At 40.3% G+C, this 23,834-nt stretch overlaps 1 protein-coding gene across 2 annotated transcripts in view; it reads left to right on the plus strand.

Moving 5' to 3' along the window:
- The first annotated feature begins 7,231 nt into the window (after positions 1 to 7,231).
- Positions 7,232 to 23,834, plus strand: part of LOC131511817 (collagen alpha-4(VI) chain-like) — a 118,662-nt gene continuing 102,059 nt past the window's right edge. For both annotated transcript variants that reach the window (XM_058729864.1, XM_058729865.1), the window contains exons 1-2: positions 7,232 to 7,331; positions 22,842 to 22,930. In XM_058729864.1, the coding sequence (XP_058585847.1) occupies positions 22,855 to 22,930 (76 nt within the window). In that variant the 5' untranslated portion in view covers positions 7,232 to 7,331; positions 22,842 to 22,854. The remainder of the gene's footprint in view (positions 7,332 to 22,841; positions 22,931 to 23,834) is intronic.

The following is a 23,834-nucleotide window of genomic DNA, read 5'->3' on the forward strand; positions in this document are numbered from 1 at the left end:
AGGTTACATTTATGCAGTTAGACATTTATGCTTAAGCAGGAACAAACAAGCAGAGTAAAGTTGAAATTAGAGTTAGTTTACAGACCACCTGCTTGGCAAGATCTGGAAAGTTCTAATTCTTTATCTTGTAGGAGTTTTTTTCTTGTTTTGTTTTTGTTTTCTTTTGTGTTTTGTGTTTTTGTTTTTTTTCCCTGTAGGCTTTATACTCAGTGCAGAGCCCAATGTGGGGCTTGAACTTATGGCCCTGAAATCAAGACCTGAGCTAAGATCAAGAGTCAGGTGCTCAATTGACTGCGCCACCCAGGCGCCCCTGTAGTAGCTCTTGATAGCACCTTGCACAAAAGAAAGCCTCTCTAACATGACAATGTTCTAGGGATATGGTTTGGCTCACTGTTTAGGTAAGTGAGGGAACCAAGAATCCTTTTAAATCAGGGGCTAGACCCGGAACTTTTGAGAATCATCTCTCAGGCAACATTTCCAAAAATATACCAGGCTTGTTAAATTCTTATATCCTGTTTGTATAATGATGGGAAGCATCTGTAGCATATGTGGAAATTCCCATATGTAGGACATCACTGATTTCACCAAAGAATCCATTTCCAATGGTCATGTTAATTAACAAAATACCTGGTGTTGGAGATAAAAACATCTAAAACACTGGTGGTAGCCATCTCTGGTGTGTGGCCTTTTGATTAAGTGCTACTTGACCATTCAGATTAGGGCAATACACTTCTCCTAGGGTGTAGATGAAAACCAAAACCTACATGCCATACTGTGGGAAAATGTTTTGAAGAATTTTCCATAGCATCACACTCAGGATATGGGAAAATTTACTGAGCTCTATCTGGCTTGTGTAGGAATTAAATAATAAGTCAGTCAGAATATCTTTGAGTCAAAGTTTGATAATTTCCATAGCAGTAACTTTGAAAAAATAGTAAGTGCTTTGAAAATGGAAAGCACTGCTTTATGTAGATTATGATAATTAAAAAAGATTTATGCAGAAGCTTCAAAAAATGGGATTAAGCATACTTTTAACCTGTATCTTGGCATCATAAAGTTGACTTTCAGGCTAAGTCAGTTTTCTAGAAAGGCAGAGTTTCCTGTAATACTCAAAAGTTTACTTAAATATAAACCTTGGAAAGATTGTTGATTAGTAACCTTGGGATCATTAGTTTGTGTTATGAGGAACTACATTTGTTAGAATATTTATTATAGCCTGCAGCATTTATCATTTAAAGTTGAAAGCTATGTTTGTCATTGAGATTGAATTTATGGCTAACCTTGGGATCACTGATCCCCTGACTATGATCTCTTGATCTTATTGTAATTAGCAAGTCATAGCATGAAAATGAACTTTTTTTTTTTTTTTTTTTTTTTTTTTTTTAGGAAGGACTATTATTCTTCCTTCCATAAGTTCTATCTAAATAAACATTAAATATGTGACATAAATTCTTTTTCTCCCACAATGGGTTTGGATCTCTTGCCCTGTAGCCTGATGAAGTTGTGTTACAGAATTACTGAATATTCTGGATATAGTTTTAAAAATGATGATATTACATGAATGACCAAAAGTGTAGGCTTTGACTATATGAAGATAGGTTGTTCTTTTGTTTGTGTTTTGTTTCTTAATTCCTTCCTATCTGCTCTTTGTCATGGGTGCAGAAATCTTGTATCTCCAAAGAACATAGAGTTTGGGATTAGTCTGGATTCCAAGAGCCAATGAAGTACCACTCCCACTGTGAATTTTCAGCTAGCATTTGTTGGTGATGACTGGGGTTCTTCATCTTTGGGGATCCAAAAATCCTCATACCTTCCTTTCTGCCCCCAAATGAAGAAGGTCTTTAGGTCTCTGTTTATAGGGATGAGGATGGAGGACAAGACTGTGGTCCTGAGTGTCCCTTCCAGCTTCCAGATCAAGAGATGTTTGAGAGGGGGACAAGGCTGATGTTACCAATGAAGTTAGTTTGTTCGCTAAGGCATATTCTTCTGATGGGGTCTCATGTTGGTTCATGGAGTTGACAATTATCCATCTTCTTCATGGCAGCTAGCATCTTACCTCCTGAAGACCTCATAAAGACATTATGAATCACAGATGACATTTCTTGCATCACTTCCCCTCTTGCTATTTCTCATCCATGAAGGGCTTGTGAGGGGTGGCTTACATCTGAGATTCTGTTGCAGGCTGGCTGTTATACACCTTTAATTGAATACACCAAGTCACAAACTTGTGACTAGCATTGCCTGACTCATTCCATGAGTCGCATGTAAATGTCTTTAAGTTTTCAGAGTACTAGAGCTGTAATCATTTTTTGGGAATTCCTGTGTATAGCACCAAGCCTAAGTCTTCTCTTGACAGCCTTAAAACTCTCTTCCCTGGCTCCTCAATAATCCCTTCCCTTTCTGGAATCACTGTGAACTCCATCTCTCATGTAAACTTCCAGGCTTTCAGTAGGGCCTGGAAATTATTTACTCCTTGGTTAAATTCTGTTATAGGTGCCCCTTTCCCTCCATAATTTCCTAGAATCATCCCTTCATCCTCTGCCATCTGTCCTCCCATTAGTGAAGATGAAAATGGAGATGGTTATTTAAGGCAGTTTTCAGGTAGAAGAGCAGAGAGAATATAACAGCAGTAGAGTGAGTAGAGGTCATTAGTTATTGAAGAAAATTACCATTAATTGCTTATGTGTTTCTTGGGAAAATTGCATCACCTTTTATGACCTCAAGTTTTCCCTGAAAAATAATGAGATTTGACTAGATGATCTGAGAGACCCTTTCCAGGGCTAAATTTTGTAAACTGCACAAATATTTGTTGCTGCTGAATATTTTATTTGACTCTAGGATTCCTGGTAGCAAAAGAAAACAGGAAGAGATGTTGAGTTATCTGGTGTTCATTGACAAAACGACATGCAGGCTTGCATCTGCAGAGAGGGAATAAAACTCAAGTAAGAAAATCTAATATTGGACCCTGGAAAAAGTTTTAGATTTTGTCTACCTAAGTGTCATAATGATGATTCTGAGTTACAAATGACAAAAATCAAAATAAAACAACCACCCCCAAACAAACAAAAACAGTAGAAGAAGGGCAGGTACTTGAATGCCCTCAGAGTTTCATCTCTGCTTTCCTTTGCGTTTTGAGGTCAGGCTGGCTGCCCATGAAGTTGAAACCACGGCAACAGACAAATTCAGCATCATATCTTAAAAAAGTTTTTTTTAATGTTTATTTTTGAGAGACAGAGTGTGAGCAGGTGAGGGGCAGAGAGGGAGACACAGAATCTGAAGCAGGCTCCAGGCTGCACTGAGCTGTCAGCACAGAGCCAGACACAGGGCTTGAACTCACAAACCATGAGATCATGACCTGAGCCGAAGTCAGATGCTTAACTGACTGAGCTACCCAGGTGCCCCTATGCTTTTAAAGCTTTATAACTGAGATGTTGGGGGGAAAATCTAAGGAAGAATTTTGATTGGCCAGTCTTGGGTCACATGCTGATTCCTAGACCAATCATGGGGTGGGGACTGCAGCTCCCACTGGAACAGAGGTTGGAATGGAAGTTTCTCACAAGGTGGCTGGTTATCATTCCAGGTGGGCAAAAAGTAAATGATTGTTTTACCTTGTCCTGGTTGTTCTCTTTATCCCTTCTACTCTAGGTTTGGGTCTACCATATAAATTTGCCCTTCTCAAAAGTTCATTATACAGTCAAAGCCCTAGGTCTTCCAAAAAAAATTATGACTTAGCTTCTGACCAAAGTTTATGTGCCCAGTCTTCTCAGTGTCTCTCTCTAAGGGCTGTTCATGATAATGACTAGCAACCTTGATCAATTTGTGCTACCAGCAAATTGGCCAGAGGTGATAAAGTCCATCTGATAAAAACCACCAAGGAGACACTTATCATCCAACAAAGTTAACCTGCTGAACAAGGGGACTCATGCACCAAAAGGATGATAGGACACCTCACCAAAGGAAGACACAAGCTTGTTCTAGTATTTGGGGAAATGGTGGGGTTTAAGTAAAATTTCAACAAAGCAGGGATAGGCTCACTCAGAGCAAAGAGGTGGGGATATATTAAGAGTTGACATTAGGCCTGGGCTGAGATGAGAACTCAGGGTCCTGTTTCCTGGGAAACTACACAGTTGAGATAAGTATGGAATGTTGTGTTTAAAACCCTTATCTGAAGCTCTGGATCTGGGTTGGAAATCCAGGCTGTTTTTCTGTGTTAAAATGACTTAGATCCTCTAGGCAAAAAAGAGGTATTTCATTCTCACTAAATGTGATTTCAAACAGCAGTTTCTGACAGTCAATGATTTTAGGGAACAAGTTTTTTCATGTCCTTTTGTTAATTAACAAAAGCATTTTTTTTTTCCTCCCAGAGCTTCACAGAAGAGATTCTTTCTCTTCTACTTATCAGATATATGCTTGATCAGGGTCTCTCTTGAAATAACAGCGTGGCTTTTGTAGCCAATATCAAGGAGTGAGTTAAGGTGGAAATGTCATGTCATTCACAAAGAGAAGTTGAAGGATCTTTGGAGTTTCTGTATATTATTGAGGCAATTATTTGCCATTTATTCACTCTGCAGATATTTGTGGAGCTCCTACTGTGTGTTAATCTTTGCAAAGGAGATAGAATTTCTACCCTTGAGCAGCTCACAATTTAGTGATGGATACAATGAGTAAGGAAAAAAAAAAACTCCGTGAGCCAGGGTGAGGGCAACAGTGGATTTTGTCATACACGTTTGTGAGAGCAAAGAGGAGGAAGTTGTGAACTCTGAGTGTGGGAATCTGGTTCTACCCATGGGGAGAACAGTCAGTGGGAGGAGGAATCTGGGGTCCTGAGGAGAGGAGACTTTGTTCTGAAGAAGTTGGCACGCGTAGGAGACACTGTTGGTGCCATGCTCCAGATCCACTCAATGCATCTCTGAGCTCCCCTGCAGCCCAGCACAGTTTCTGAGCATGCGTACAGTTGCCCACCACAGCCTTCCAGCTTCTCTACTTGAGGGAGGGCTTTTTTGATTGCCAAGGAGGCTTAGTCAGTCTGCTCACAGGACAGCCTGGAAGTGCCCAGGACTTCATCCTTCCCATTCCCCCTACCCCTGTAGTTCTCAACCACCGAGAGATGGCATTTAGTGATGAAATCCAAGCTGTCTCTCACTGGGATGGTTCTGAGGGATATTCTGAGTTTTTCAGAGGGTCCCCAGTGAGCCTGAACCTCAGTTGCCTACAGAGTTAACACATACGTTAAGGCAAATTTTGGCTTTTATTCTTTCAGGTCTTACTTTCCATATTCCCTCTCTTGCTTCCTCACATGGCTTTCTAAATAAATTGCCTACACTGAAGTCCTTGTCTCAGGGTCTGCTTTTGGGGGAACCCAAAAAGCAAGCTTCTTCCTGGTGGGGGAATAGCACACAAGGAGAAGCAGAAATATCGCTTGAAGGTCAAGGAGAGGATACAGAGCACAGCCAAATGGTGAATTCTGAAGTAACAGAATAAATAAGGACCTTGCTATTTAACCAGGGTCAGTGTTAGGTTTAGGCTCAAGGTCTTAAACTCTATCTTGGGGTCTAAGCTACCTCTTTGGGGAATGAAAGGGAGACAGAGGAGTGGGATGCTGTTGGGTGGGTGAGTCAGAGGGGAGAACATGACTTCCTGAGCAGGAGGGAACAAAAGACTGAAAGCATCGTATGGCATTAAATATCTGCACTTCACTGTTTTCGCTGAAGAATCTTACATATGATAGTTTGATTATTTCCCTCAGGGAATCAGACTATTTAGCGAGCTCTTACTGTTTCTTAGCTATATATGAAGTGACTCTATTTCTGCGTAGAGCAAAACTTTGCCTCTGTTATCCACACCTCATGAATAATGAAGGGACAGTTGATGAAGAGTGAACTAACCTATCATTTTGGAAGTTATCCTCTGTGGAGGAGACTCTCTAGGTTTTATGTCAAATTTAACAATCCTGGAAAAACACAGAGAAGCTTGCATTCAACTCCGTTAATGACACACTGTCCTTCTATTGACAATTTATTTTGAGAAACTTCATTTGACCCCACTTCCTTGAATACTCATGCCAGAAACAAAACAACACTGCATTCCAAGTACGGGTCTTCAGATTTTGAGATAATGGTGAAAAACATGTATACAAAATGTGATGGAGATGGTCGCTGACCACCCCCACCTCCTCCTCCATTCTCCCTCTCCTTCTTTTATGGTAACAGTTGAGCAAGGCACATGGCTGCCTAGCTGGAAATAAAATCTCAAGTATCCCTGAGGCTGGATGTGGCTGTGTGACTAAGGTCTGACCAGCAGAATGTGAGTGGAAGAACTATGAGCAACCACTGCCTCACTTGTTTAGGAGGCAGTGTGCAGAGTTAGCTCTTTCACCCTCCCCACTGGCTACCCTGGTGGTACTTGCAGAAACCTCAGGTGCCACATGTTGAATATTAGCCTGGGTCCCTGAATGACTATGTGGAGGAAAGCCTCTTGCTGACCTGGAATAGACACCTTGGACTGAACTATGTGAGAAGGAAATGATCTTGGTTATTACGTCTCTTGTTACAGCAGCTTAATTGTTTAACTCATGTATATGCACACACAAAAATACTTCTCTATTTCCTTTGACTCCATCCTGATCCCTAATTTGGTTGGTATGAGCTAGTTTAGAGCATCCAAGATGCTCTAAGAGCTTTACCTTGTTATCAATGCAGGGAGTGTTTGCTATTGTTCAGTTCATTGATTTATCCACCTATCCATCCATCCATTATATCTGCTGTTTTGAGACCTAGTATGTATAAGACTCTTTGCTAGGGGATATCCAGGGGATATGAGTGACCCAAAGATGAATTATACCTGTTCCTGCTCTCAAGCGGCTCATAGGCTAGAGACTTCAGGTGGAGACTAAATAATTGAAATAAGGATAATTAGGATTAATTTTTATTCTAGGAATTTTAAATTAAATTTGAAAAAGATTAGTTTCATTTATATTATTTAAAAATTATTATTATTACTATTTTTTGAGGATACTCTCCCTGGGAACTTTTTGTATTCATTTTTAGGATCAGTGTTTACAGAGTGGAGGATCCTTTTGATTTAATGGCAATAAAGCACGCATAAGAACAAGCAATGCGTCAGTCATCATAAACATCGTTTTTGCTCCTCCCCTCACCCCCCCCCCCCCATTCCCTTTCCCCCAGGAGAGTATTAAATACCGGAAAAGCTGGTGTGTCTTTGTACCCTTGAGGCTTCCTGTGCTCTAGGGAATTCCCAAGGCTCAAACAGCTTCTTAAGGGATGAAGACAAGAAGGAGGAATTAAAAGAACAAGTTGCAAAGGTTTTGCCAGGTAGGAGGAAATTCCTTTTCCCTGGGAGAGTTGGGTAGGTGGGAACTCTAGTTTGTTTCCATGTATTTTTGCAAATACACTGCTTCTCTTTCACTTCCAGGCAGAGAGAGACAGGGACTCAATGATAGACCAACAGAGGAGAAAGTGATAGAGACTGAAAGAGAGATCTTGCATAGCAAAGAGATGGAGAGAAATTGAGACAGGGACAAAGACACAGAGGAAAAAACCCAAAAGGTATCTCTGTTAGACACACAGAGAAAGAGTAACTTTCAAGGTTCAAACTGTGACAGAACGAGGCGTGTAACTCTGAACTTTTATGCAGCAGGAAAATGTGAAATGTTTTAAGATTGGGTCCAGAATTTACCATCTGTGTGGAAAGGGGAAACCAATGTATGGGGACTCACAGATGTCTCATGAATTATTTCACTGATGCAAATCTTTGGGAGAATTTAAACATGGAGATTAGTATTAGAATCGTAAGGCGAAGGGAAGAAGAAAACACTAAAGAATCAGGGAATAAACAGGATTAGTAGAGATATAAAACTTAGGTAAAAATGACTCTCTCAAAACAATGCCAGGTGCAATTTTGAGTTAGAAAAAAAGTTTTCTTCCACCTAGTTTGCCAGGATGCATGAAACTCCACTACTAGCTTTCTTTTCATTTGACTACCATACACAGTTTTAAGAAACAAGTGAGATGGTTATTTACATTTTTAATAAAAAATTTCAAACATACAGCAAAAGTTAAAGAATTCACAGGGAATACATGTATACTCACCACGCAGATTCACTATGAACATTTTAATATAGTTGTTTTTTCACATTATCCCTCTAGCCATGTGTTACTCTACCTTATTTTTAAATGCATTTTAAATTAGAAACATCGGTAAACTCCCTAAGTACATCAGCATGCATATCATTTACTAGAGCTGAAGAAAATGATTATTTTTATAAAGAACTTCAAGAAAGGTTAATGTGAAATTGATCAGGTTCAGATTTTATGTATAATTTTTTGGTCACTGGGGTTGATACCTACACATTTAAATTCACTGAATTTAGTGATGGTGACAACTATTCAGGATGACTTCTGTGGGGTGGAAGAATCACATATTGACTGAGAATTATTCCACAGGAGTACAGGAGAAAAATCTAGCACCTTTTTGTTCTCTTTTGTATTGATCTTCAGAGGCTACGAAATAAGCCCAGGGAATTGCAAATGTAGAATGGTCCTTTTTATTTCAACCCAGAGTGTGTATGCCACAGGCCTTTGAAAGTAGTCTGCCATCACATAATTTTGTCTGATAGTTTCTGGCTCATAGGAATAGGCCTCGAGAGGTCTGTGGATGCATTTATTCCATCACTGACCAAGAACAATGAAGCCCTGTCTACATTTTTGCAGAAACAGTAAATATGGTCCCTTACAGAGTCGCTAGAAAGTGAAATAATGAATATTATCTACCTGATATTTTGGTCTGAAATAAAAGCACCATGAGTCCTTTTAAAAAGATCCTATAGGAAATTGTTTTGCCCAAACATTCCAACCTAATCTTGTGTCTTTATGTTTGAGCAACTCACTGTATAAGTGGATTTTTGTGACTGTGAGTTTTTAAAGGTTCACCTCTGGCTGCGTCTCTCTCCTGCCTCCTTGGGCACAGTTGTAGTTGCAGACTGGCTCCATTTTGGATTCCTCAAAGGTCTTAAACCAAGACCCTCCCAATACTACGCCTGTGATCTGGTTTTACTTATTCTACAAATTTGCCAAATGTTTAGTTTTATGCTATTTGTTCTGATTATATTTTTAATACAAATGAATTAAAAATAGAATTATAATTAAAACATAAAAGTGAACCCAATTGGCTTTGAGTCCTCCATTTACCAAAAAAGAATAGCCTAGGGAGCACCAATCTTCCCAAGAATGCCTCTAAATCTTTGTTTAGAACATTCTGTCTTAAGAACAGGAAATCATTCTTTTTCTGAACAAATGAATTTATGCAACGAATCTTTTTTGAGCACCTACTGTATGTCAAGCACTGGGGTTATGTCATGGAAAACAAGATTCCTCGTAGTGCTTCTATTCTAGGTGAAGGTGCGGCATGATTACAGGTAATTGATAAAAACCATGATGAATATTACATAGCCTGTTAGAAGGTGATAGGAAAAGAGGAAAAGCAGAGCAGGGTAAGGGGGCTTGGGTGTGCTGGGACAACAAGGGTAGGTTGCAATTTTAAGTAGAATGGCTAAGATGGACTGCACTGAGAAGGTGATACCTGAGCAAAGACTTGAGGGAAGCAAGGGAATCAGCCATGTGGATATATGTATAGATATGAGTGGATATATGGGGATATATAATGTTACATGGGAACATATGGGAAAGTATGTAGATATATGGATACCTGTGGGAATATATATGGATATATGTGGACATAAGTGGATATTTAGGAGATACGTGGATATTTGTGGATGTATGTAGATATATGTGGGTATGTGTAGATGTGTGTGGGTATATAGGGATATATGTGAGTAAATGGGGATAGGAGGGGAAGAGCATTCCAGATGGAGGAAACAATAAACAGTATGTACAAAAACCCTAGGCAGTGAGCATAACTGGCTTATTTGAAGAACAGCCAGTAGGCCAAAGTGATCCGAGTCTAATGTGCCAGGGTGAGAAATGAGTCGGAGAAAACTGGGGGCCAGTTTATATAGGAGCTTGTAGTCTATTTTGTTTTTTTACTCTGAATGAAACAGGAAGCCATTGAAAGGCTCTGAGCAGAGGTCACCTAGGTTTTAAAAGGATTTCTCTGGTTATATTTTGAGAATAGACTTCGGAGGGAAAGGTTAGAAGTAGGGCGAGCCATGGAGGTTGCTGTAGTAATCAAGCAAGAGAGGTGATGGTGGCTTGAATCAGCCTGTTAGTAGAAATGACAAGAGCATCACTTTCTGTGTAAACAGCTTTAAAGGTTGATCCAGCATGATTTCCTGGCAGGTTGGATGTAGGGGGTGTGAGTGAGAGAGGAGTTAATGATAGCTCCGTGGCTTTGGGTCCATGCTGCGAGAAGGTTGCAGTTGCCATGAACTGAGAGAAGTGAACAGAGGGAAGGAAGAAGGAAGGAAGAAGGGAGAAAGAAAGAAAAAAGAGAGCAGAGAAAGGAACTGTTCTAGGTGCTGAGCATATATTAATAGTAAAGACACAGTCCTAACAAATCCCAAAGAATTCATTGAAATAAATGTACAGACTTCAGAGGAAGAACAGAACAGGGAGTGATTTGCCATCAAGCTTGAGTTAGGAAGGTGACACCTGAGCTGGGTTTTGAAAGGTGAATAGAGCCTGCCGTGTGTGTGTGTGTGTGTGTGTGTGTGTGTGTGTGTGTGTGTGTGTGTGTGTGTTTGCGTGTGCGCATGCATGCACATGTGTCCCGGGCCAAGGAGTAGTATGCAGCCTTCCAGGTAAAGGGAAGGAATAATGACATTCAGAATCATCAAAGTCTGATAGACTTGGGAAACCACACTGACTTATAATTCTATAAACTTCAGGAAGGTTTGTAGCCTAGTCAGGGCATCTTGGAATCTCTAAGAAATATCGTAAACTTTCTGAGGGTCAGGTAAGTTTGTGTCACTGCATTTAGTAGATATTCTTTCAGTTTGTCTTTAAACATTTTATTATACACTATTTCAGAAACTCAAAAAAGATACAAAGAGAAGTTCATTGGCCCTTAAGTTATTTTAAGCTAAAGCCCTGGAAACAACAGTAAAAGATTAAGCTCAAAGAACATGGAGAGCTAAGGTTTCGTAACATAAGGTTTCAAAGAGCTTAGTGAAATAAGCCATACAGAGAAAGACAGATACCATATGTTTTCACTCTTATGTGGATCCTGAGAAACTTAACAGAAACCCTTGGGGGAGGGGAAGGAAAAAAAAAAGAGGTTAGAGTGGGAGAGAGCCAAACATAAGAGACCCTTAAAAACTGAGAACAAACTGAGGGTTGATGGGGGGTGGGAGGGAGAGGAGGGTGGGTGATGGGTATTGAAGAGGGCCTTTTTTGGGATGAGCACTGGGTGTTGTATGGAAACCAATTTGACAATAAATTTCATTAAAAAAACCCAAAAAACAAAGAGCTTATTTCATCCAGGTGACCACCAGCTTGCTGTCATACCTGGTACTCCACTTCTCTGATTTAGGGAATCTTCTCTCACTACTGTCAAATGTCTGTTACTATCCAAAATCTCACTTACATCATAGTGTGATTATTTCCTAGACATAATGAAGTGAAAATGTAGCCAGGACTCTTTTGGTTCAAGCAATGCATTTCTCTTGGAATAAAAATTCTGAGGCTTGGTTCTAAGGCGACAAACTATTAAATTTTTGGACTTTTGTAGATTATTGCTTGACAAAAGTGATAGTAACCTCTGAAGTTTTCTAGCTTTCTCCAGAGTTTTTACTACCCCCCATTAGCTTATGCTGTGCCCACAATAACCCTGTCAAGGGGTGAAGGCACAGTTTATGCTGCCAGGACTGAGTCTTAGTGAGTTCAAGAGACTTCCAAGAAGCTGCATAACAAGAACGTGGCAGGGTTGAAACTTGAACCAGAACATTCAAAGTCAAGTTCTATGCAATTTTTTATTGCTCCATATTATGCTTTCTTTACAGATTCTGAAGCGACCTTCTTAAAGGACATGAAATAAATAATGGATAGGGTATATGAGGCCAAACCAGACAATTGCAGAGGGCCATCTTGCCCTTATTCACTATCATGACCTGCTCTTTCTACATTTCCTGGTGACAGGAAGTAGGGAGTAGCAGAGTGCGCTGACCTGCCCACCGTCTTTGGAGGGGCCTGATCTGCTTAGCGGATTGCAGGCATTCTTCCTGAATGAAATACTTGAGAAAGATAGGGTAGTTATCCCCATCTCTCTGGCAAAACCAAGCTCATGAAACGCTGGGGTGGTGGAATTTATAAGTTACACGTCAGTTGTAAGAGTTTGAATATTCTTTTTCCTTGGATTAAATCGTTCAGCAGTTTGTTCAAACGTTAAATAATGATCATAAAAGGGAAAGATTTATTCGTTTCAACAATGTAGCCAGCACTACAAAGATTTCTTGGGCCGAGACTCCTCTCTCTGTGTGTTCACAGCCCAGTGGGGTAGATAAATGATCGACGGCAATACATACGGCAAATGGTGTAGGTGATGTATGAGCCAGGCACTTTGGGAAACTAGGTGAATCAGGATATGAAAAGGGCCTAAGATAGAGAAAAACTGCCCCAAAGCTGGGATGCTATTCACTTCCAAAATTTTAAATACCTCACAAATTGTGTGCTGATCTTGAAATTATTGCAGCTGATGGGAGTGTCAGGGCCCTGCTGAACTCTGACATTGTCATCCTTATCCCTCCCTGGAGCAATGCTCCAAGATTCTGCATCTTGTCATGGTTTTTTTTCTTTTTTGAGCCTAATAACACATTAATTGTCATTGAAATGTTTGACACAGCTTCCCTCAAATATTTTACAACAAAGTTGTGTATATATCCAAGCCGTCATAAGATTTGTGAATGGGCACGGAAGCAAATGTTAATGTTTATGAAATAGGTTAAGGCTAACCTTTAGTTTTTCTTAACTGTTAAACATGCCGTGTGAATTCTAATGTGATGTGTACAGAAGAATCTGTTCACGTCCCCCAATTGTTTGCCTCCTGGAGCTTCCTGTTGCCCAGATGTGGTATACTCCAAGACTATCTTGTAAGAAAGCCAAGTATACACTGCCTGAAAGAATCCTGTTTAAATGACCAGAAAAATTTGGAAAAAAAAGAAAGGACATAGCTCTTCATTATTTCTGGGAATAGAGTATAATTAGAAGGCAAATTGAAAAATGTGTTAAATTAATTTTTCATATTTGCATTGGATCTTTCATCTAAATATTTTGAAGCTTCTGCTTACCTCTCAGTCATGTATATATAAAGAAAACATTTTAAATTGATCGTTTCTTCCCTTTCCCCACGTAGTTGATAAGAGACACTTGTTTTCTTCCCTGTGGAGCTAGAGATGCTGTTGAAAGTCAATGGAGCAGACATCTGCCTGGTTTGGAACCACTGCATGCTAAATGCATGGAAGAATGGTTTTCAAAGTGTGGTCCCTTGATTCCGCTCAGCATGCAAATTCTCACCACTCAGACTTATTACATCAGAAACTCTGGAGATGGGGTCCAGGAAGCTGGGTTTTAACAGGCCCTCTGGGTGATTCTGACTCAATGCTCAGGCTAAGAACCAGTGGCATAGAACGTTAGAGATGGAATCTTTTCATTTCATTTTTGAGGGACCCATAGAGGGAGAATAGAAACCTTGAGGGAGACTTGCTATAAAGCACTGCTGGTTTAATTAAATGAAGTTAAGGCAGTTTATGGATGAAAACTGAAAAACTCTACCCAGGTCCCCTCTTATATCCCACCTTCTGAGTTCATGCATTTCAGAAAGCCAAAGGTTTCTATTAGATGCATGCCCTCAGAGCCTGTGCAGCAAGGGGGTATGAGCTCCAAGAAGGCTTAACCAGGTCCCCTGTGGTCAAAAACCTTAGCTCCCAAGGCCTTGGATGAGCTCTACCTGGGGTGTCCAGTACCTCTTCTGAGTCCTTGCTCATGCTGTTCCATGTCTGGAATTCCCTTTCTCCACTTGCTCACTTGTACATTTCTACTCCTTCTTTAAGTCTCAACTCTAGCATCATCTGCTCTTTGAAGCCTTTACCAAGTGCAGAGGGATGCTCACCCACTGTGTTCTTCAACACCTTGTACAGATTTCGATATAATTTTGCTCATCCCACAATATTACAATTCATCCATTTCTTCCTCTCCCCTAGGGTTCCAAGTCCTCCCAGGAAAAGAACTATTTCTTTTCTTTTTTTTTTTTTTAAATTTTTTTTTCAACGTTTTTAATTTATTTTTGGGACAGAGAGAGACAGAGCATGAACGGGGGAGGGGCAGAGAGAGAGGGAGACACAGAATCGGAAACAGGCTCCAGGCTCCGAGCCATCAGCCCAGAGCCTGACGCGGGGCTCGAACTCACGGACCGCGAGATCGTGACCTGGCTGAAGTCGGACGCTTAACCGACTGTGCCACCCAGGCGCCCCAAGAACTATTTCTTTAATACGCCTGACATATTATGTGGTAAACAATAAACACTCAATGAAAAAGCTATAAGATTCTCACCATATGTTGTTTCTTTATGAATTATTATAATTCTGCTGAACATTTGAGAGTAAGTTGGTGACCCCAAGACCCTGTGCTTCATATTATGTATATTTCTTAATAACAAGGGCATTCTCTTACATGACTACAACACAATGATCAAACTCAGGAAATGTAACACTGATACAGAATTATTATATAATATTCGGTCCATGTTTAATTTTTACCTATTATCTCACTTTATGTCCTTTATAGCTGTTTTTTCCCCCAATCCATGATCATGCATTGCTTTTAGTTTTCATGTCTCTTTAGATGGTTTTAACCTCAGTTGGTTTCTCAGCTTTTCTTTGTTTTTCATGACATTACTATTTTGGGGGCGCCTGGGTGGCTGAGTGGATGGAGCATCCCACTCTTGATTTTGGCTCTGGTCATGATCCCAGGGTCATGGTATCGAGCCCCACATCGGACTCTGTGCTGAGTGGGGAGCCTGTTTAAAATTCTCTCTCCCTCTGTCCCTCTCTCTCTCCCACTCATGCTTCCTCTCTTTCTCTCTAAAACAAAACAAAACAAAACAAATAAATAAAAATAAATATATTTGAGCAGCACAAGCCAGTTGTTTTTTAGACTATCTCCAAGTTTTGGTTTGTTTGACTGTTTATTAGATTTAAGTCGTGGATTTGGAGGAGAACTACCATATAAGTGATGTAGAGTTTTCTCATACATCAGTTCAGGAAGTATGTGATGGTGGTTTATCCCAACATTGTTGGTTAAATCATGTCCACCATGTTCCTCTTTTGTAAACATACTTTTTTACCCTTTTTAACTTAGAAGTTATTTGTTAGGAGATATTTTTGAAACTTGTGTTAAAACCTTGTTCCCTAACATGCTTCTACCCGATGGTTTTAGCTTCATTTGGTGATTCTTCCCTCAATCAATTATTACTATAGTGGTTGGTTGCAAGGTAATTTTAATTGAATGGATTAATCTTAAAAAAAAAAAATAGATTGTTCTAGGGTCACCTTAGTGGCTCAGTCAGTGAATTGTCTGACTCTTGGTTTCAGCTTAAGTCATGATCTCACAGGTTCTTGAGTTTGAGGCCTGCATCAGGGTCCACATGCTGACAGTGTGGAGCCCGCTAGGGATTCTTTCTTTCTCCCTCTCTCTCTGCCCCTCCTCCTTGCTCACTCTTTGTTGCTTTTTTTTTTTTTTTAAAAACATTTTTTTAACGTTTATTTATTTTTGAGACAGAGAGAGACAGAGCATGAGCGGGGGAGGGGCAGAGAGAGAGGGAGACACAGAATCCGAAGCAGGCTCCAGGCTCTGAGCCATCAGCCCAGAGCCTGACCCATCAGCCCAGAGCCCGACCCGGGGCTCGAACTCACGGACCGCGAGATCGTGACCTGAGTTGAAGTCAGACGCTTAACCTACTGAGCCACCCAGGCGCCCCACTCACTCTTTCTTTCAAAATAAAATAAATAAACATAAAAAATAGATTGTTCTAGTTGACTATTTAACTATTTAGCTTCTTTCAGCATACTTTGTGAGAAGTATCTCTCTTCTCCACACCCATTAGAATTATTTTCAGAAAGAATCAGTATCATTCTATGCTAGACCTACCCAATTGCATGCCACTTAGTTGCTTTGGGTTTATTTTTTGTTTTTTCCTTCACAACGGACCCTACATGTTCAATGCAAAACCCCTTCAGCAGCTTAATTAGATAGAAACATCGTCAGGAAATAGTATATATAATACAGGTATTAAGTCCTTAAGCTACAGACATTTTTCTCTTCATTAATGTAAATGCAAATATGCACAGCTGTAAATGTTTAGAAACTTTTGACTTTCCCATTGTATTTCCATAAACAGCTCTGGTACTTTATTTACAACTAACTAAAAATACTTCTCATTTTTTGTGATTAATTGCATTAATACTAATAATTAGGACATAACAGAATATGAAAATGTAGATACCCTACTTGAAGGTTTTCTACTTCCTCTAATTTCATTAATTCAAGAGTTAAAAATTACAGTATTGTATATTATTGTGACAATAGCAATAATCATAATATCTGAATTTATTTTCTTTTTTGTTTTGTGTATGTATGAGCAATGCCTTTTTATCTTATTTTTTTCTTTTCAGAGTTTTATTTAAATTCTAGTTAGATAACATATAGTGTAATATTGTTTTCAAGTGTAGAATCTAGTGATTCATCACTTACATATAACACCCCATATTAAACACAAGTGCCCTCCTTAATGCCCATTATTCATTTAGTCCATCCCCTACCCACCTCTCTTCATCAACCTTCAATTTTTTTCTATTGTTAACAGTCTTTTATGGTTTGTTTCCCTCTCTCTCTTTTCCACCTTCCCCTACGTTCATCTGTTTTGTTTCTTAAATTTTACAAATGAGTGAAATCATGGGGTACTTGTCTTTCTCTGACCGATTAACTTTCCTTAGCATAATACACTTTAGCTCCATCCATGTCATTGCAAATGGCAAGATTTCATTCTTTTTTTTCTTAATTTTTTAATGTTTATTTATTTTGGAGAGAGAAAGAAAGAGAGAGCATGAGTGGGGAAGGGGCACAGAGAGGGGGAGAGAGAATCCCAAGCAGGCTCCGTGCTGTCAGCACAGACCCAATGTGGGGCTCCATCTCATTAATTGTGAGATCATGACCTGAGCTGAGATAGAGTCCAGTACTTAACTGACTGAACTGCCCAGATGCCCCAAGACTTCATTCTTTTTGATGGCTGAGTAATATTCCATTGTGAAATGGAGCACGCGCGCACATGCGCGCACACACACACACACACACACACCCCACATCTTTTTCCATTCATCAGTTGATGGATATTTGGGCTCTTTCCATAGTTTGGCTATTGTTGAGAATGCCTCTATAAACGGCGGGGTATCTCTACCACTTCGAATCTGTATGTTTGTATCCTTTGGGTAAATACCTAGTAGTGCAATTGCTGGATCATAGGGTAGTTCTAAATTTAACTTTTTGAGGAACCTCCATACTATTCTCTAGAGTGGCTGCACCAGTTTGCATTCCCACAACAGTGGTAGAGGCTTCCCCTTTCTCCACATCCTCACCAACACCTGTTGTTTCTTGTGTTGTTAATTTTAGCCAACCGGACAAGTGTGAGATGGTATCTTATCGTGGTTTTGATTTGTATTTCCCTGATGGTGAGTGATGTTGAGCGTCTTTTCATGTGTCTATTAGCCATTGGATGTCTTCTTTGGAAAAGTTTCTATGTATGCCTTCTGTACATTTCTTCACTGGATTATTTGTTTTTTGGGTGTTGAGTTTGATAAGTTCTTTATAGATTTTGGATACTAACACTTCATCATATATGTCATTTGCAAATATCTTCTCCCATTCCATAGACTCCCTTTTAGATTTGCTGATTGTTTCCTTCACTGTGCAGAAGCTATTTATCTTTAAGTCCCAATAGTTTATTTTTGCTTTTGTTTTCCTTGCCTCCGGTGATGTGTCTAGTAAGAAGTTGCTCTGGTCAAGGTCAAAGAGGTTGTGGCCTGTGTTCTCCTCTAGGATTTTGATGATTTCCTTTCTCACATTTAAGTCTTTTATCCATTTTGAATTTATTTTTGTGTATGGTGTAAGAAAGTGGTCCAGTTTCATTCTAACATGCTGCTGTCCAGTTTTCCCAATACTAGTTGTTGAATAGGCTGTCTGTTTTTTGATTGGATGCTCTTTCCTACTTTGTTGAGATTAGTTGACCATATAGTATGGGGGCATTTCTGGATTTTCTATTTTGTTCCCTTGATCTATGTGTCTGTTTTTGTGCCAGTATCATACTGTCTTGATGACTACAGCTTTGTAATATAGCCTGAAGTCCAGAATCATGATGACTCCAACTCTGCTTTTCTTTGTCAGGATTGCTTTGGCTATTTAGGGTCTTTGAGGTTCCATACAAATGTTAGGGTTGTTTGTTCTAGCTCTGTGAAAAATGGTGGTGTTTTGATAGGGATTGCATTAAATGTGGAGATTGCTTTGGGTAGTATAGACATTTTAACAATGTTTGTTCTTTCAATCCATGAACATAGAATGTTTTTCCATTTCTTTGTGTCCTCTTCAGTTTCTTTCATAAGTGTTCTATAGTTTTCGGAGTACAGATTACTTACCTCTTTGGTTAGGTTTATTGCTAGGTATCTTACTGTTTTTGGTACAGTTGTAAATGGGATTGAACCCTTGATTTTTTTTTTCTGTTGCTTCATTATCGGTGTATAGAGATGCAACTGATTTTTGTACATTGATTTTATATCCTGCAACTTTGCTGAATTCATGTATTAATTCTAGCAATTTTTTGCTGGAGTCTTTCAGGTTTTCTACATGGAGTATCATGTCATCTGCAAATAGTGAAAGTTTGACTTCTTCCTTGCTGATTTGGATGCCTTTTATTTTTTGTTGTTGTTGTTGTCTGATTGCTGAGGCTATGACTTCCAGTACTACGTTTAATTGTAATGGTGAGAGTGGCCATCCCTGTTTTGTTCCTGCCTGTAGGAGAAAGGCTCTCAGTTTTTTCCCCATTGAGAATGATATTAGCTGTGGGTCTTTCATATATTGCCTTATGATGTTGAGGTATGTTCCATATAAAATAAATTGCCTTTTCTTTTTGTAAGGAAAAAAATAACAATATTTCCCTAGAGCTGAAGCTTTATAGTACCCTATGATCCGTAGACTTGGTGCATGTGAGGGGTTTGTGCTAGTCTTCTGGAGGTGGGGCCTGCTTTGCTGATTCTCAGGTAGACTTGCCCTAGAGGTGAGGCACCTGCAGGGCGCAGAGGGGAGGTGGTAGGAGACTTGTGTATGTGGCTCCAGCCTCCACTTGGTGGCGCTGTTTTACCCACTGAAGTTGGTTAGTGCTGACTGGTGAGAGGCATGGCCCCACTCTCTTGTCCCCGGAGTGGGGATCTCACACCTGTCACTCTTCTGGAAGCCCTCACAAGAAGAGCAAGCAATCACCTGTCTTGTGTCTCTGGCTTCTGCCAGATCCCCACCTTTACTCTGCCTGCATCTGAGCTGCCCACTGCCAGGTGGCACAGCACTCCTGTGTTTTATCTCAGGCACGTGGCTGGGTTTCAGAACTCCACATTTTAGCCATCTGCTCAGTGCTGACCCATGCTGATCCTCTGGGGGAGGGTGTCGCTGCGCTGTGGTGGGTGCTGGCTTTCCCCAGAATTCAGTTGTGTGAACTTCAGAGTTTATGATAAAGTGCAGTATAAAGCTGGCACCATGGCTCACTGCCCTCAGCCAGTGACTCTCTTTCTATTCCAGTGAATGGGGCAGCTCATTGGTGCCCACGGAGACTTTTGCCCCCCATAGGGGCTATGCTGCCTCTCCAAAATGTACCCAAACAGGGGACTTGTTCCTCTCTGTGTGACCCGGGGTCTCCTCAGAACACACTGCCTGCTCCTGGGTGTCTGCCCTCTTTCCCCCCTGCAGCACTGCTAAGCCCACCACGTGTGACCCAGGCAACGGCACAGACCTCCAAAACTTCAAGCTCTGTGCTTCGCTCTTTCGAAGAACTTGGCGGTATTCAGCCCGTCTCCCTTTCCCAGTCCACGGTTCTGGGGAAGAATTTTTCTTGTGCAATTGCCTGCACATGCTTTCACTCTTTCTACCTCTCTCCTTTCTCCCTCACTCTCGCACTCTCTGCCCAGTTAGGGCTCCTTCCCCATCGCAGCACCCACAGCTCTTCTCTCCCCCAAATCAACTCTCTGCAGCCCCTACCTTCCGTGAGGTGGCAGTTTTTTCACCTCTAGTTGTACATTTTTGCTCTCTCAGTCCTTGGATGGATTTCTTGGGTTTCAAAATTCGATATTTACCTAGTTGTGTTGGAGGGATGAGGCAAGCCTAGGGCCTCCTGACTCCTCAGCCATCTTAACTTCTCTCCTATGCATCCGATTTATTTTGGATCATTCTTCCTGGCACTTTCAGACTCTGAAGCTCTTTACTCTTACACTGTCCTTAATCCATCAGAAGAGTCTATTCTTTATGATCATGCATTCATTTGTTTGCCATGAGATGAACGTTTGTTGGGGAAGAGGATATTTACAGTCTGAACGTGCCTTCCCTCAAATTACTTAGTCTCCTTGAGGAGGCATTAGTGGGAGGTTGATGTAGAGACTGAGGAACAGGGAAGTCCAATTATATCACTTGTGCTTATTGGAAAATTCCCGGACCAATACCCTGGGGAGTGTTTGTAATATCATGGGAAATGTAGTAGGTGTTCCAAATCAGCACCAAGCCCTTGAGAGTCGGCACATAAACCTTCAAAGGTGAACTGGATAGCTCAAGTCCACAAAGGCAATGGTCAAGCTGACAGGAGAATCAAGGTTTCCGGCTTCTTTTGAGTTCAAGGCTTCTCCCGGTGTTTTCTGTTAGCATAAGATAATAAAATAGATGTGTTTGTCTCACATCCTTGAATCCTTTCTAAGGAGTAAATTAAGCATGAATAGTAGAAATATGTCCTATGGGAAGCAGAATGGCTCCACTTCCACTTTCTGGAAAGAGGACCTCAGTTGCTGGGTAGCTGGGATTTCTGGGCATCATGATATAATTTTTACACACTGTCCCACTTAAAGGGCCCAAGACTGCAAAGTGATGTAGGCCAAATGAGATTCTATCTGAAACTCTTTGATATATTTAAAGTACGTGTTTAAACTTTCCTAAATTTCTTCGTGTTTCCGGTGTGTAAAATTTCTCTCCCCAAATTGTTCAGTTCTCTAAACGTGAAAGCAGGTTTGTAATTCCATTATCTGGAGCATCTAATACAGTGTTTTGTACATAAAACCGTTGTCTTTGAAGACAAATTGGTGGATGCTAACACTTAGGGCTTGAGCTCACTTTTTTTACCCCATGGCAAATCACTCTTCATTTTACATCATTTGGGCTCTGGGTGGAAGCGGGGCCGGGGGGGGGGTGTTGAGTGACAGTCTGGGTTTAGCGATTTTCATTGAAGGGTTTGAGTTCCTGCCATGCACTGCACCCAGGGTCGGGTTACCTGGTATAGAACCTGACAGTCCATGGCCAGGGGGCTGGAATATGCAACTTAACCTTTGTGGGGCCCAATGTCTCCATTTCCATGAACAAGATGAGCAGGGCCTTTCCCAGGCTTGAGGTGAGGAACGTAGAGATATTAGCATAGTGACTTACAAAGCAGTGATTGAGAGTGAAAATTAAATAAGTTAAATAAAAAATATAAATGAAAACATACAAAACAAAATAACTTCCTTACGAACGCGCACTACAGAGCGTTAGTGTTCCTCTGCTTCTACGGGTTCTGAGTCTCAAGTTGGGGGCCATACTTTGTCACTTTTACATTGTGGGCATCCAAGGAGACTTATTTCACTTAACAAGCACTGAAAGAGTGATTTCTCTGTGCCAGTTATAGGTGAAGCATTTTGCAGCAATGAGCTCACTTACTCCTGATTTCAAGGCTATGTGGTAGAGGGGCCAGGCAGTGAAGCAACTTGCCCAAGATTAACTATTAAGTAGCGGGTCTGGGATTCCAACTCAGACAGTTTATCTTCAAGAATCCTTACTTTTAACCTTCGAGGATGCTGAGGGGAGCTGGCTGAGAAGACAAAGGCGGGGTATTCCTTGTTCCAGCTGAAATCTCCTTCAGTGTGAATGCCATGATTTTCTTAATTTTAAACACATGGCCTTGCTTTGAGTCAAAAAATAGAATGGAATTGGGGACTTGATCATTTTCATGGAGGCCTTTGGAAATGAGTCCAAGTTGAAGGGAGGACACTGACGCTCTCCTCCTGGCAACGTAGAAAACATTTTCTGGCTAGCCTGAATTCATCAGGCAGATGTGCTCCTCCGATATTTGAATATTTCTGCATGCCACGAATGTTTATAAGGTCATCCAGTGCTTGTATAAAAATACAAGCAAAATCATCCAGAAATGTTTACGTTCCACCGAATGAATTCATTGTGTGAAATGGAAGTCCAACCCATGCCCTATATACTTTATCCTTTTATAGCCGCATCTGGACAACTTGAAACAGTAAAGTCTGAGGTATAGGCTTTGGGTGTTTACAAAATTCTTCCTGAGTTGGGTCAGCAAGGCCATCTTCTTTGTACAATTGAAACAATGTAGCAACAATCCCTTTATTTTTATCAAGTTTCTGTTGGTCTGTGGAAAGACATGGAGACATATATATATACATGTATGTTTGTATGTATACACACACACTATTTATAAATCAACTTTTTGAGATATAATTAACATATGGTATGGTATACTCATTTTAAATGTATGAAGACATAATTTTAATTATGAAGTTTTTTTTTCCCCCCTAGGTATATATCTAGAATGGAGAATCGGAAGATGTTTTGGGAGTTCATCTTTCTTGCAGCTAGTTTTGGCTTCGTCAAATCACAGAGAATGGGTAATGCATTGGATTCCCTAAGCCAAAAACGATGACCTTGCTGGGAACCTAGCGGTAGTGATAATCCTAAAAGAAAATATTACAGAAGCTTCATAATTAACAAAAGGGAAATGCTTCTTTTCAGTAGAGCTTAGAACCTAGAAGCTTTTAGTGAACAGCGGGCACTTGATGTTTTCAAAGCTTAACCTCAAACGACAAAAAAAAAAAAAAAAATAGATGTGAAAAAATGTTCTAATTCTGAATGTATTACCAGGCTGTCAAATGCTTTTGTAAATATAAGCCTATTCTCTTGACTCTGCATTTTGCTTTCTCTCTTTGGGCAGAGCTGTTCTGAGGGGTAATTGTTGTTACAAGATGGATAGCTTCACTGAACACTAGCGACAGCTTTGCAATTTTTTTTGCAGTTATTTTAACAGATTGTTGTGACTTTTCACGATGAAAGTCTCATGAAGAGAAGATTGGTTAAGTAGCCTAAAGCCCCACTGAGACAATCTTGAAGCTTAAATATTTATATATAATTACACAGACTGGTATTTGTTAGGAAAAATACATGAAGCTCTCTAAATTTTCCCTCCAGCTCTGAATCCTCTCTCTTGTGGACAGAAGCTGTGACAGTCAGTCTTTTCATGTTTCAAACACCTTCTAAAATGACAAAGGACCTGTGGAGGGGCTAAGAAAAGCAACAATGTACGAAAATGTAATATATCTCTCAAGGTGCACGTGATGGAACCAATACTTAATTTGTCTGAAAAAAAGATATTCTACGACTGTGAGGTTTCTCCTGATTGGAATGATCAGGGAAATACTTTCATGGTCTGTGTTTGATCTCCTCTGAAAGAAATGTTAAGGGGGGACAAACCAGTCGGCCCTTCCTGGGGCACTCACTGAATACTCTCCTCTCAAC

This window comes from Neofelis nebulosa, chromosome 5 (genome assembly GCF_028018385.1).
Source record: "Neofelis nebulosa isolate mNeoNeb1 chromosome 5, mNeoNeb1.pri, whole genome shotgun sequence".
NCBI lineage: Eukaryota > Metazoa > Chordata > Mammalia > Carnivora > Felidae > Neofelis > Neofelis nebulosa.